Below are 15504 nucleotides of genomic sequence, written 5' to 3' on the forward strand. Positions count from 1 at the left end.
TTGCCGCCAGTGGAACCTCTGACATTCCTCCAGATCAAGTCTCCTTCAGTCTGGCCACCGCTGCCTTCCACCTGAGTCTCTCTCCTCTTGTATGTGACGCCTCCGGGTGGATGCCTGTGAGCATATCCCTCCACCAGTGCGGCTCGCTTTGGTGGGTCTTTTTTCGGACCTCGTCTTCTGAGACTTTCTGCTCCTGCTTCTCCTGTCAGGCTGTGACCGCCTCCTACTCTCCTGCCACACATTTGTGTACGACGTGAACCATTTTGAAATCTTACGCACAGCTTATCACCATTAGAACTAGTCTGCACCAATGGTTTGCAGTTGTTCTTGTTCCACACTAACTTCTCTCTCGTCCCAGTAGCATGGTTATTATGAACTCCATACTGTTTTCACCCCTTTTAAGGCAATTTGTTTTAATTGTTGGTTGCTCTTAAGTTTATCATAAGCAAAAGAAGTTATGTAAATGTGATGCGCAGTGATGTTATGCTCAGGACTTTTACCCATAACAGAAACATATTCAGGGGACGTCACATGTGGCTTGTGGATTCCTAAGGGGTAAGAATTATTCTGTTTAGGTGGTTTCTCAAATAATGTTCTTTGGATTTTAACATGGGAGGGACTTGTGCAATAACAGCATGCCATTAAGTATTTTGGAACTATAGGGTCATGCTTCTAAAAAGAATACTCTGTCTCTCCCAAGGGAGTCCCCTATACACCTCAACATCCATCTCCTCCCATGTGATCCTCCCTCGAAATGCCACCCCCAAGGTCCGGATCAGGTAGCGGCTGCCTTCCCCTGGACACATGGTAAGAGGCTTTAGGCTGGGGACCATTGATTACTCTGTAGGATTCATCACAGTACTGATGTGCCATCGCCAAGAAGGCAACTCCCCAAGAACCCTCACGTTGCAGCTTCCCAGGAGCCACCTTTCTGCTACTTCAGCAGCCCATCTTGGTACAGTCCCTTTTTTTCTGTGCTGCTGGAGTGCCAGTGTGGCCCTGGGACACATTCCTACAGGAATTCCTACACATTCCTACAGCTGCTGGACCTCCTGGTAGGGCACCTCAGGCGGTGCAGCACTTTGAAATTTGTCAAACCCTAAAGGAGGGGAGCTACTTCAAGGAAGATTTAGTCTTGCCACAGCAATTCATAACAGTGGCTTCAAATCAGTTTAGCATATAAAATATAGTCTGCTGACAACTGTTAAAATGACCAGCACTACCTTATAAATAAATCCAAGTATTTCAATCCAAAACAATCACGTGGCTGAAGACAAGACCTCCTTCTGTTAAAACTTAAATGCATCAACGACAGAAATGATGTTGCGGGAGGTGGGACAGTTAGGCTGGTGAAAGGTGGAATGAATCTCATTTGCTGGTGTACAATCTGAAAAAGGTGCCAAGTCAAGGGAAATTGTGTTTATTTGTGCCAATCTGACTAAGTGGGTTGGATTACAGGCACACTTTTAGGTCAACATTCAGCAGTTTCTATTTGCTTTAAAAGTAACAATAAGGACTATTAGAAGAGGGGAGTATGGCGTGTTGTCTTCAAATTTGCGAATCTCTGAGATAAATGAACACTGGTATAGCCCAGAGATTGTTCAATACACCACACTTCAAGCCTACCGGCAACAAGGAGAGCAACCACGCAGAATTATATGCAATCAACAGGTTTGTGCATACACATGTTAATGTAAATATCAAAAGCAGAGTGATTATTATGCAGGAAATGAAAAAAGCTTACCCAGATGCTATATAGACATATAAAGGCATCACTTGCATCCACCATTTATGGCCTTTGGTCTTTCTCCTCTCTCATAAAAGAGGGTTTTTTTACCTTGCAACAGGCTCATGCGGACGATCCTGTTGGGAGGAAGGGTGACGAGGACTCGGCCCAACCGAAGCCAAAAGCCAGAGGCAGGGAGTGTGAGTTTGGGGTGGGGGCGAGAGGGGGCAGGGTCAGTCCCTTAAATCATTTAATATGCCACGCATGTTGATAATGGTGCCACCCTCTGTTGCACAATACCTCCAAACCAGTTTCTGGCCAGTATCCTCTTTTCTCTTTCAGTACTACAGCTCCCTGAGTGCACCCTGGGTGCCACCATGAAAACCTGGCACCTGGCCTGGAGAACGAAATCAAGAACAGACAGGAAATCGTCTTGAATTCATTTTGTCAAATAGAGATGATGCAGACCCAAGGTGAATTGGTGGGGCAACAGAAAAAGAATTGGGAGTGAGAAGATATTGCAGGGGTACAGGAGAGGCACTGAAATCTTCCCAAAACCGAATTTGAACACAAACTCACCAGCACAGGTGAAAAATCACAAAAAAACGAAATTCCACTGTGCAAGCAGAGAGAGCACCAGAGTGTAAATCAAACAGTGCTGGAAGGGTGAGGGGGCTTGGAGGGGTTTTAAAAACGTTTCACCTGTGTGACCTAGCTTCAGGAGAGGATGCAGAGAGTAGAAAGCAGTAGTGGTGAGAGTGGAGTGAAGAAGGGGGTGGGATAGTTACAAGTGATAGGCAGAGAGTGTGGGGCAAGGTTAGGGTACACATGTTTAGACAGGGGATTGTGGGTAGGAGTGGTGTGGTGAGGAGAGAAGTGTACAGAGGAGAGAAGAGAGTAGATCTGAGAAGAGTGTAGAAGACAGAGGCAAACACTAGGACGAGGAAGAGTAGAAGTAGCCTAATTGAAGATGAGAACATCGATACTAAAATGAGGAAGAAACAGAGCGATGCAAAGTGACCTGCAAAACCAGCATGAGGGGTCTAGAGTCTGTAAACAAGGTATTTGGCTACTGGAAATCAAAAGGAAAGGGCAATACTACCAGTTAGTTGCTCCCTGGAGGTACCGCGGGCAAAGGCCAAACATTGCAGATGGTGAGGCTGGGAGGGAAACAGCTGATCGGGACGTGGACGGTGGGAACCCAACTTCCCTATCTGCTCTGCCAAGGACCGGTAGACCAAGCCAAGTAAGAAAAACTACAATAACGGGGCCAGGGACCCAAACAAGCGAAACCACAGTAACAAGGCCAGGGACTTGAGAAAGAGAAACCAAATATAAGGCAGTACCTTGCAGGGGAGTATACCAGGGCTGCCAGTCCAACCATCCTTGGTTAATTACCAAGAAAAGCCTGAGAAAGGCCAGAAGGGAGACATTCCCCCACCTTTGTTGAACTGCAAAGAAAGACCTGATAAAAGCCACGGGACGCGAGACATTCCCTCTGGTATTGTGCCCATTGCAAGAAGCATGAGAAGGGTCAAGGGGAGGGAGTCATCTCTTGACATCAAAGTTTTGAGTTGGAACATTTCCTATTTTGTAAACTAAGACTTTACAATCTGGAACTTTGTTTGGTGCCTTTTGAAAGGGACTGCAACCCTGGAAAGAGTCATTCCCTCAGAAAATAGTCCCTTCAGACTACTGGCAAGGTAGTCTGCCTCGGTTTACCCAATTTGACCAGAATAAACTGTTGGGATGGGAGATTAGATCGAATACGAACATAACAATCACATCTCCCACTCAAATGGCATTATAGTGAACAAGGGGAACGGGGGCTGAGGGGTTTTCCCCCGCACCCTTGTTCACTATAATGTCAGTGGAGGTTGTAGGGGTGTCCCCCGCACGCGACCGCTTAAAGATTTTTTTTTTTTAAAAAGGGTAAAAGAAAAAGACCCTGCGGCGTCAGATCTGACCCACATTAGAGCGACGGATCCGATGGTGCAGGGGTACAGGAGAAGCGGCGGCAGGGAGCAAAAAGGTAAGTAGGGGAGAGGGTTGGGGGGACTGGCGTAGCCACACATGGCGTTTTACCAACGTGCCCTCTGATATTATTCTTCCAGCATTGTCTGCTGCATCCAAGTTGTTCTTGAGGATGCCGTTTGCTATTTGTTTACCCTCTGCTATGCAGAGCGACCGTTGTGTTTTAAGGGGCTCTCGAACTGATGCTATTTGCTCGGCCATCTCATCCCACTTGTGACAGTTGTAACTGGCTAATAAAGTCGTGATAGTAGCGATTTTAGCCTGGTAAGCTGCAGAAGAGGCTACTTTCCTTCCAAAAATGTACATTTTCTTACTCTCCTTATCAAGAGGGGCTTCAGAGGAGGCCAGAACTGTTCATGCTCTCTTTCTAGTAGTTGTTACCACTAAGGAGTCAGGTTTTAACTGTCCCCAGATGTAAAGGGGGTCCAAGGGTGATGGCCGGAATACTTTATCAATGCGCTGGTTGACTGCCTGTGTTAAATTTGGAGTAATCGGAGAGGGTTGGATGCGTCTCTGTACTGATTGAAGTAGGGGGATAAATTGAGTAGCTGACTTCTTATCCCCTAGTATGTTCTCAACAAAGTCCCTATCCACTTGTGTTTCTTGAATATTTATCTTTAAATGCTCTGCCGCTTTTAGGAGCAGGTTGTTATACTGTGTTTGGTTATCCACTGGTGAGTGTACCTCCAGCGGTCTGAGTGATCTGGCGACTGGATGACGTAGACGTCCTCATAAAATTGGTAGACATCACCCATGTCCCCTTGGTCGTCTTGGTCTGTGTAAGTTCCAGGGTCCTGGGAGTCTTGCATGGTCTAACAATAAGCATGCTGCCCTAAGTCCTGCTGCGAGGTGGAAGCTCGTGTGGGGTCTGTGCAGGCTCTTTTGGTGGGAGGCTGGGTAACTGCTGCCCGTTTTGAGTAGTTACTGGCCTGCTGTGTGGGGCACCCTGAAGGTTTTGCAAGACCTCAGGGTGGTCATCCAAGAAATTAGCTAGGGAGGACATACGCCTCATGACCTTATCAATCTGTTCTGCTGACCATAGAGATGAATTAGGGATTACTGGGGGAACAGAGGCAGGGGGATGGATGGGTGTTGGTTCTGGTGCAGGGGGTCTTTTATGGTGCATAGCCCCCGAAATAGAGCCCTCTCCTGTGTTTCAGAAGACTTATGATTTTTCAACGGCCGACTCTTTAACAGTGTCTGGGACGTGTTTTTTAATGTGATTGCTCATCTTCGAGTTCGGTGTAGTCTTCCAAGAGGCCTTCGACGCGTCCTTCGACGGTCGGTGGTCGGTATGCGGGGGGGCCGTCGACAAGTCTTTCGATGCCAGTCGTCAGAGTGTGAGGACTTTGTGGTTTTAGACACAGTGTCAGAAACTGACTTGCTTGTCTGTTTCGGGGGCCTGTCGTGTGGTGACTGCGAACGCGATGGCCCAGAGGACAGGGAACGTTCGGACCTCACCCTTGACACTGTGTGTGGCTTTCTGGTTGGCGTTGTGCTCTACTTTCGGCCGTGGGATGTGTGCTTTGTGTGGTGTAACTTGCCCGTGCAAGTGCCGCCGAGTGTCGTCCCGGTAGCAGAACCGCCGGCCTGGCTGGTGGGGTTGGGGGCTTGCACTCTGGTATCCAACGGATCCAGATCGCCCTCAGCATGGCTGTAGATCTCGATGCTGCCATTGCTGGAGGCTCCCACAATGTCCATGGTGCCCTCGGCCTGCATGGTGTGGTAGGCCCAGCGTTTTATTTTGGCGTCCTTGAGTGTTTTGGGCTTGAATAGTTTGCACGATTTGTACTGTCCTTCGGCGTCATCCCTTGAGAGACAGAAACCTTTTGTTAGAGCGTTTTCCTCAGTTTATTTTAGGCAGGGAAATTCTCATCAGGGTAGGGACCGTGAGGAGTGTATCCAACCTTTTAAAGTTAAATAAATGTCATCTTTTGAATAATCTTCACAAAGTTGTCCGCCTCACATTCCCGACCCCTCACAATACTAAAATATACTATCCAGTGTGAAGCAGGGGGTTGTAATAGTTTTATAGACCCCCACCTTCGGCAATACCGCGATTTAAAGGCCCCTTAAACCTTGTTGCGCACCTGCATTTTCATCCGTCTTCAGGGCCCAAAACACCCGTTACTGCCCTTAGTTCTTGTCTATAAATATTTTTTAGCCCAATGGATTTCAATCATCGATCTCTTAACCAATCAGAATGCAGTCTATAATCTCCGGTATAGACCTCATTCAAAACATTCTGACTTGTGCAGCAGCCTGACAAGCAGCAAAGGAACGGTCTTTAGCTGTGTAAAGCCATAAAGGGCACGTACATTTCAATTCCCCTAACTAATAAACAGCAACAATGCAGAAAACGTGAAAGGTGTGTTACTAGATCTGCGTTTATTATGTTAGAAATACAAGTTACTTGTGTGTGCTCGTTTGCCCTCACAGTAAATACACTTTTCTATTTAGTTGCACAACTCCAGGCACTAACAGCTGTATAGACTTTGGGATGTGTGGGAGAAGAGGGCTCATTGCACCTTTAGATAATGACACCCTTACTTAACATATATCCTGCGATAATGACCCCCTCCTTCAATCTAAATGGAATAATTCCAGATCCCGACGGTATTCAAGTTCTAAATACTTAAATAGAATACAGCACATAAACAAAGAGGTCAAGAGATACAGGCAAGAGAATATGCAAAATTGCATTCAAGCACAACCCCTACTGTGAGAGTCTGAGATTAAGTGTCGTCCCCAGTTTACAACTAATGCCTACAACTAATGCCTTTGTGGTCTGGAACAGGTCTTGTCCTTTAAAATGCCTTTAAGAATACACAAAAGTATATAAACACACAAACATTCAAACAATCAAGTAACTTCAGGCCAGGCTGCAAAACTACTTGAAAAAACGAAGGGGAAAGAACACCTAGACCACAACACATTCTTATAGTTGAAAACAATCCCTTGTCCTTTACAGTGACTTCCATACGCTTACCTTTGCACCACTGCCAGGGGTAGCACTCAGGGCCAAGATCCGAAACTGGCTGGTGTAATTGCTCAACTCTCTCACAACCTAAATGAAAATACAAATTAAAAAAACACAGATTTTAAAGAAATCAAGAGTGGCTCGTGACTGCAGACACATTATGAAACCTTATTATTGTATAAGTGGGGAATGTTCAAAAGCCTGCAGGTGGTCTCAGCTTATGGAAAGCAACAATGAAAACAAAATGGGTCACAAACAACCAAGGTCACTGGCCCAACCAAAAGGAAGCAGAACATGCGATGCTTAAAGTTAAATGACGGGTCATCTAGAGGTTTCTGATACCTTTTCGTTCCAATTTCTTCTGTCTATTGCTTGCACCAGTGAACACATTTCATCTATTACAAGAGAGCATTTGACAATATTCAAGCTCGACTAATTAATAAACCCGGTCATTCTCAGTTATTACTGGTCTGTTTTAGACGGACCTTAATCCGTGGGTATTAGAATGTGTGACATCGTTTTTATGGGAGCAGACCAGACTTAAGGAAAGAGAGCACGGTGTACTCCAAATGCACATGAGGAATATGAACAGAAAGTCTGCTTCAGAAATTATGGTCGTCCCAAAACAAAATCTCAAGTGCCTTTCATTAGAATCCCTGTAAAAAAACAGTGTGCTGTGTGAATGTGGAGAACTGAGGGGCAAGTAACTGTTTCTGCCTGGTTAGAAGCTTGCAACGTGAGGTTTTTACCCATGGAGTAGAGGAAGGCCTTAAGGGCTACAGGACATGTTATCTATGTCCTGATAAAAAGAATAACAGCGCAAGAACATCCCCTTTTGGGTACTGGAGGCTGACAGGGTGACCGCCCTAAGGGAAGGGGAACCCCTCTATGCTACAGGATGGGAACCAGGGGGAGCTACAGGACAGATTTACTCAGGGGTCACCCAGCAGGCCCATGCTTAACAGGGGCTAGCCACATGACCCTTTTCCATCCATGGACCAGAACCCTCGACCTTTCCCAGAAATAAGAGGGCGATTAAAAGGCCCCAAAAGATCCTGCCTCTCGATTACAATGCACCGAGAACATATAAATAACAAAAAAATAGAGGCAATGTTTCAGTCCAAAAGCAGGCTTTAATCCCATTAAACAACCCTTTAAGACTACATTGACCACAATACAATGCACCTCCGTTGAGTAGCACTGTCCGCCTGGGGAAACACAGCCAGCCAGCCAGCCAGCCAGAAAAGTATTCCTCACCCAGGAAAGCACAGCTCGAGCACATTCAAATATTACAGTCAGACTCCTCAGCCCTCTGTGTCACAAGCCTCGCATATACGGATGCTACAAAATTATCCCCAGTCTTCTTTAGAATGTAAACATTGTATCCATCTCTTGTTCAACCCTGACACAAAATAACAGAGGCACCTAGAAAGACGAACAGAAGCTGCGGGAAGAACCGCCAGAAGGTGGGATGATTAAAAGACATTTCTGCACACACTTCACGCAGCCTCTCAGAGACGGAGGAAAGCACCATAGAATGAGTGTTCTTTGATCTGTTTCTTTCCCGAGGTAACATGCGTGTAACTGGGACAGCATCCGCAATCATTCAGTGGCATGAAGGTGCCTTGAAAAGGGAACAAGTGATGTAGCGAACCTGGAGAGCTGTGGGCAATTTTAAAACGAGACACGCATCGTCAACGGTTCTAAGTGATGTTAATGTTAAAGGATATTTGTACCGTGCACTATGGTATGGGCGAGTGTGAGGGGGAAGTTAGTGGGGATGAGCTGGAGAAGTGCAAGAGAGCAGTGATGTGCTGTTGGTGGCCTCAGGCCGTAATTCCGTTGGCTGGGCTAGGGGTGTTACACTGTCAAAAGACGTTGTGCGGGTCAATGTGTGCTTTGTTGTGTTGTTGCAGTGTAGTGAAGTTTGTGCGGATTGTTGTGTTGTAGGTTTGTGGTTGTGTTTGGTTAGAATTTGAAAGGTGTATGGAGAGGGTGAAGTTGTTAGTGGGTTGGTTAATTGGCATTGCAGTCTTGAAGCGCTACATTTCTGTATTTCTAATCAGGTGGGGGGGGTGTGCGTCTCCGTGGCTACTTCTATCTCAGGGGCTGTACAACACTCACGGTCCCTTTCCCATATAGCATCCATTCATATGCATAACCATGCCCATGTTGGGCAGCCGGCTGCCTATGTGGCCTCTGTTTGTACGCGGGGCGGGCAGATGTTTGTGCGTTCCATGCAGTCTAGCCCAAAAAGCATTCCCAATCTAGTAGGAGGGCGGCATCGGTAAGCCTGGGTTTATTCCATCCATGTGTTGGGGCTGCTCGGCATTCATCAACTTATTCGGTTGCTCATTCATGTTACCGCTTTGGAATGTCATAATGCTAACGCTTGCAATTATGTGCAGGGGCGGCGTCTGCCTTCATTCACAACTCTTTAGTCCATGCCTCTGCCAATATCTACAGCTTCGTTATTGTGGCAAGTGCTAGTGTTACCGAAGTAATTTTTACCAAATTAACTTTTACTGAAAAAAGGTAATAGTGAAGAAAATAAATTGGAGGGTCTCCCCACAACCCCCCACCCCGTTTCTCTACAATTCTACCCCCCAAACTCCCCCCACCCATTTTAATCCCTTACCCCGACCCCCTATATATTTATTTTTCGGTAAAAGTTCAGACTTTTTTCAGTAACATCACTGGATACCATCTTCAACGTGTCTAGCAATGTAAATATATCCACCCTAAAACCAAATATATACAACGTTAACGTGAATGCCTGGACACGGGGAAGTAACAGCAGCCTGCACACGAAGTCCAGGTTCATGGCACATGATCCTATGATTTTCAAAATGGCTCCCTCCCCTTTTGAAGACTGCTAGCCAACGGAGTATAAAGGGCTAGCAATTTGTATACTTGAATCCCGATAATCGCCAAGTAAAGACCATGGGAGCTCATTGGTGAACATCCCTAAACCCTAACTCAAGGACAGCCCAGGAGGAGGGACTGGCACGCTATTAAAAGGCCCAAAACACAGCTCAGGGAGTAGCTTGTCTGGACCACAATAAAGGCGAATGGTGCTGAAGCAAGTAAACATTTGGAGAAGGAGCAGAGTGGAGAGAGAATAAGTCAGGAACGGCAACAGGTGGAGGAGGAAGAAAGGTGAGGAGCTAGAGGGAGAAAAGGGTGGAGTGTAAAGACACTAATGGCCTACACAGCCAAGTAGGGAGAACATTTGTAGGGCTGGCAGCAGGGCCAATCACCCAGAAAGATAGGGGAAGGGACCAAGGTGGCACACTGGGGAAATGGTCAGGGAAGGAGTCAGGCGTGTCAGAAACAACACTAGTAGTCCACGTGGACTCATGAGAGAGGTGATAACAGAGGTTGTTGGATGGACTGGAGAAGTAGGTTGCCAAGTTAAAGGGGGGAGTTGGTGACCGTCTGGCAGTCAGTCTCGGAGGCTGCCTTACAGAGGGAGGCGATGGGAATGCTTTGTAGTACAGACTGGTCATCTTGGGCAAACAAATATGTTGAGCTCGTTTGTTCTACAGGAATTCATTAAGAGGCATTTTAAACAGATCATTCCTTCCTCCACATAGTAATATAGCAGAGCGTGCCATCATCAATTTAAAAACATTGCAAACAAGCGCCGACTACAGAGGGGCAAAGCGGGCAAGTGTTCCCCAAGTTCTTTAGCAAAGGGGCAGAAGCTTCACTTTGCCCCTGCAGAGATGTTCACACTACTGTACATTCCAAAAGAGATTGTATAAAGTGTCAGTGCTACTGGAGATAATTTGCTTTTAATCCATTCACATGAACTGCACTATTGGCAACGCACTGACTTCGATCAGTATCAGGGATCAAGGTTTAGACTTCTTTGAACGATCAGTGACGGCCCTAAAGAAGAAAACTACAATGTTAAGTTTAATTGACTGTTGCTGAGACAATGTTACTGTTAAAGTGTTTGGTTTTAATTTCAAATAAAGGGAAGAAAGTGACCATCTCCCGCTGTGTGTGCTTTCTCGGCAATTCGGTTAAAAGCATCAAAACGGTGACATTTGTAAATAAGGGTGGTAATCGAATCCAATGGAACCCCCACAATTTGGGCAAAGGGCAGGAGACATCCGTTTACCTCTTACCCATGTTCATTGAACAATGTTCAGATGCTGTTGCTACATCTCGTACTCCCATTGCAGAATCCTTCTCTTCCTTGATTAAGTGTCGGGGAGCGTATTAAGAAACAGACAGTATAAAAGTCCTTATTAGCATTGCAGTAAAATGGCGTCTAAGCAAATACATTTTGATCCTGTGATCTCAGCAGCAAAAAAGCAACTGAGAGCAGTCATCAAGACCTATATCTCCCCATCTGTAGATAGTTTTATTTCTGACATAATAAATGTGCAAATTAAATTATGGTACATGGGGGCAGAAACACAAAGCCTCTGTGGAAAAGAAGAGATGGTTACATAGTGGTGCCTTAGCTATGTATATTATATATATATATTGAGAATGTGTTCCAAACGTGAATTCCCCATTAATGGTGTACCTGAGTCTAAGTGGGTGAACCACATTGAAGATACCTTGGGGGCTACTATATCGGAGGATTGTGAACTTGATCTACCACATGAAACATGAAATTGTAAAGCCTCTATCCTTGATATTATTGTGCTTATAGAACATCTAAATCAATTGTGTGGCAGGTCCTGTTGGCCTATGTAATGGTCTACTCAAATGTCAGCTGATCTGTGGGCAAATGCATTTATTATTCATAGATATTGGAATAACAGGCATACTTCCGACTACGTGGCGGGAGAGCCATATCCTTCCAAGGCCCTCGCAATTGCCCATCCTATTATCGGATGTTGGTTATGCTCAACATACTGGTCAAGATATTTGCAAGGATAATATTGGCTGGATTACTATAACGGATAAATGATGAAGGTATCCCGAGCCCAAATCAGACGGGTTTTCGGAATAAATCCTCGACATCTCATAACATCCCGACCTTGATATCAGCATTTTAATATGCTAGGCTGAGACGCGAGACGGCAGTACACTGTGCATTAATTGATTTTGTTGCTGCTTTCGACACAGTGCTGAGGAACAGATTATGACGGAAAACGGTAGCATGGGAAATCCCCCCTGGCATATTGAAGATGATAATACTGCTTCATAGAGACACTAGTGTCAGGGTTCGCCTTGATGGTTTGGGTAAATTATTTTCTGCATTGTTTCAGGGCTGCGTTGTTTCAGCCACGCTATTCAATTTATATCTGGCTGATTTAAATAGACTATTCTGAATGCCACATACCTTGTCGATCGAATTCCTATATCTAGAATTTGATTTAACAGATATTATTTCTACTTCCATCACTCGTACCTTTATGTGTTGGGTTAATCTAAAAGCACTTAACAGTGGTACGATGATGGTGAAATATATCCAGGCATTTCTTGGTCTTGAATGCTGTACCACGCTAGGGACTATGGGGAAGATAGTATGTCGTTACGATAAATGGGAAACTGGCTTGAATAGTATTGTAACCCAACCTTCCATCCAAGTGACCAAACGCTGGCTGAAATCAAAGCGCAGTATATATAGCTCTAAAAAAAAAAATCACATTGAACTGCTAGCCAGGAAGTCTAATAGCAGCCCCTTTACTAGTTAATTATCGACAAGATTGAATTACTCGAGCATTGTATTGTGCAGCATTTCTTAGCAGCTGTGGGATTAGACAGTACCTTCTTTTACAATTTAATATTGTCCTGTATTGGAGATAATGGGTGGCGAAAAATTGGAGTACCTCGTGATGAACGTAAATGTAGATTATGCAGCGAAAATGTAACCGAAACCTGTGAGCACATTTTGTTAATGTGTGAACGTCTGGCTTCTTTAAGATCTAAATATATAAAATTGGTTAATAATCAAGTTGACTGCACTGATCTCACTCTGATTTGGTTGCAATTTATGGAGGGAAATAACCCTAATCTCATTTTATTGCAAAATTTTATAGGAAGTGCAAAGAAGTTTTAGATATATTATGCTGCTATTAGCGAGATTAATTGTTTTTATGGATTCTGTTTTAATGTTTCAAATGTTGTATTGTATGATATATATTATGATGTACTTATTTTATAACTATTGTTACATGTTGTATATACAAAGCTTAATTGCTACAAGTATATTACATGAATAAAACAAATCTTTCACATGTTAATCCAATAACAATTACATATTCTTAACCAGTTAATTCATACATCACAGTACAATCATTTTTCAAATTACATAAAATGGAAAGAAATCATAAAAATGTAATTCTGAAAATTGAAATCGACTCATATTTAAAAAAGACTTCATTTATTTAGGAAATATCACCTACAAAATGTAGCGTTGCTATATTTAAAGAAATCTGACTTCCTCTCATAAAATAGTTAAAATGGCTCCAGGTCATTTCACCGACAAGTATTTTTACGGCTGCCTTTTTTACGTGGACACTATTACGACAAAAATCATCACCTTTTTTGGGGGGTTACCCCCCACATTCCCCTTCCCCCACCTATTTTTAACTATTCCCGACCCCCCACAACCCTTTACCTGCCCTTTTGCATCCCCCAAAAATGTCAATTACTTTTTTGTAATAGTGTCCATGTAAAAAAGGAAGTCGTAAAAATGCCTATCGATGAAACTACAGTATACCATGAAAAATGTTAACAGAATATTTATGTTAGAATGGCTCTAGTAATCTAGAAAAGTGCATAGCGCATTTTGAGAATGCCTCCAGACAGTAAACATTCAATGGTTTCAACCCCAGACCCCGCTTTACAATTATCTACAAGTACTAGGACGGTCAGTGGTGGTCACATGTATCCTAATAATTCGACGAGTAGGAAAAAGGTTAATCATTAAGCGTATAAAATGGCATCTCCATTGTTTATTTGGTGATCGCCTCAAATAAGTATTTAAGAAACCTATGCCTTTTTCCGGAACATGAATTAATCTATATAGCTTATAACAGACAGCGCTCTCTAGTTGAGATCTAATCCCATGGGAGGAGGTTTTTTTTTTTACTTGTTGTGGATACACTCAATTCACGGGCAGAACTATCAACTCTGTTCAGCATATTATATATTGCCCCAACCCAGTTTAATATATGGCAGGACTGTTTGATCATTAACGCCTGCAGTTTTACAAATAGGGAGCAGCTTATTGAATAACTGAAGCGATTTCCACTTGTTATGAACCTCAAGGGATTGGGGAAACCCAATTCATATTCTATATAATGAGAAGGAAACCCCTTAAAGCTAATTCAAGGTGTCTTTCCACAGCACTCTCTCAATTTTACCTAAAATGATCTTTATTCTTTTGCATTCAGCTCATGTTAAACTTGGCACAAATTTTCAATAATATTTTAAAATTGGTCAATTGGAAAATCTGCCAACTTTATTCTGGTTTTTTTCATTTGAGTGGTAAAGGATAGGTATTTCGTCCGCAATTCTGTATGCACCGCTACTGATAAAAGATTCTGGTAGTAATTATTCCCCAAATATTTCCATTGAGTTATCCCTTCTAATTGTGATGTATTTAAATAGCAGTTAACATTTCCAAGCGATTTCCTTTTTCAAATGAAGATCAATATGTTTGTTTTGGTTGCGTTCATTTCTAAACCCAGTTCATTCAGGTATCTGTAAAGAGTGTTAGACCTATGTAGGCGTATCAGTGTTCGGCCCAGCCATATCATATTGTGAGCATATGCCAAATATTGAACTTGCAGTTGACCCAGCCTTGGCAGTGCATAAATGAAATAGCGCTGATGCGACAACACGCCCCTGACAATGACCTTTATAGGATGGAACTGCATTTGACAGAATTACATCCACACTCAGAATTTCCATATGAGAGTGTTGGTACCACAATATATTACTAAGCGATATTGAACCCCCATATATTTCAGTTTATTCTATAATTTGGCCATATTCTCTCAGTCAAAAGTGTGTTTTAGTCTAAGACAGTCATATAAATAGATTGGCCATTAGTCCTAGAGTACTCTTGTAAATAGTGATGAAATGTGACCGTTCATTCTGGTTCACATCCCAGATCTCAAAATGTTATGTACACATCTTGTGATTTTTCTAAACTATCACTGAGAATTGCTGCATCAAGTAAAGCATAACAGTTGGAGGGCTGAAAATTTGGCCCGAGGTCGGCATACCAGTCTGGGGTGTATTGGCGATAGTGAAATCTGACCAACCCAAAACCATTCGCCCTGAACGGGTGGGGTCCAGCCCTCTGCTATCAGTATAGGCAATTTCAGGAGAGTTTGTGACTTTTACAAAAATAATAAGTTAGGACGCAAGGTCGGCATACCAGTCTGGGGTGTGCTGGCAATAGTGAAATTTGACCAACCCCACCCATCCGCTCCACACAGGAGTGGAGGGGGGGTCCGGCCCTATGCCATCAGTATAGGTGATTTCAGGATTTTGGCGATTTTGCGAATTTTCAAAAACAGGAAGTTAGTTATGACACAATAAAACATACACAAGGCTATAGCAGACCCCCATGGTCAGCTACAGACCCGGGCAACGCCTCGTGGTACCGCTAATAGGTTTATAATTGAATGGTCAGTATCCATCACATTTTTATAGATGGGGACCAGAATCTACTTTTTCCATGAAACGGGGGTCTTCTTACTTTTTAAGATGCCCTTAAACAGTTCAAATAGTATATCTGACGATACAGCCGGCTTATCCTTGTACACCACTATAGGAATCC

The 15504-nt window shown here is 43.8% G+C and overlaps 1 protein-coding gene across 1 annotated transcript in view; it reads right to left on the minus strand.

Moving 5' to 3' along the window:
- FANCM (FA complementation group M) overlaps positions 1-15504 on the minus strand; it is a 1896264-nt gene that overhangs the window by 1590016 nt on the left and 290744 nt on the right. The window contains exon 3 of the mRNA XM_069638749.1: positions 6750-6827. Coding sequence (XP_069494850.1) covers positions 6750-6827 — 78 coding nt within the window. The remainder of the gene's footprint in view (positions 1-6749; positions 6828-15504) is intronic.

Source organism: Ambystoma mexicanum, chromosome 14, assembly GCF_040938575.1.
Source record: "Ambystoma mexicanum isolate Mex_15411 chromosome 14, UKY_AmexF1_1, whole genome shotgun sequence".
Taxonomy (NCBI): domain Eukaryota; kingdom Metazoa; phylum Chordata; class Amphibia; order Caudata; family Ambystomatidae; genus Ambystoma; species Ambystoma mexicanum.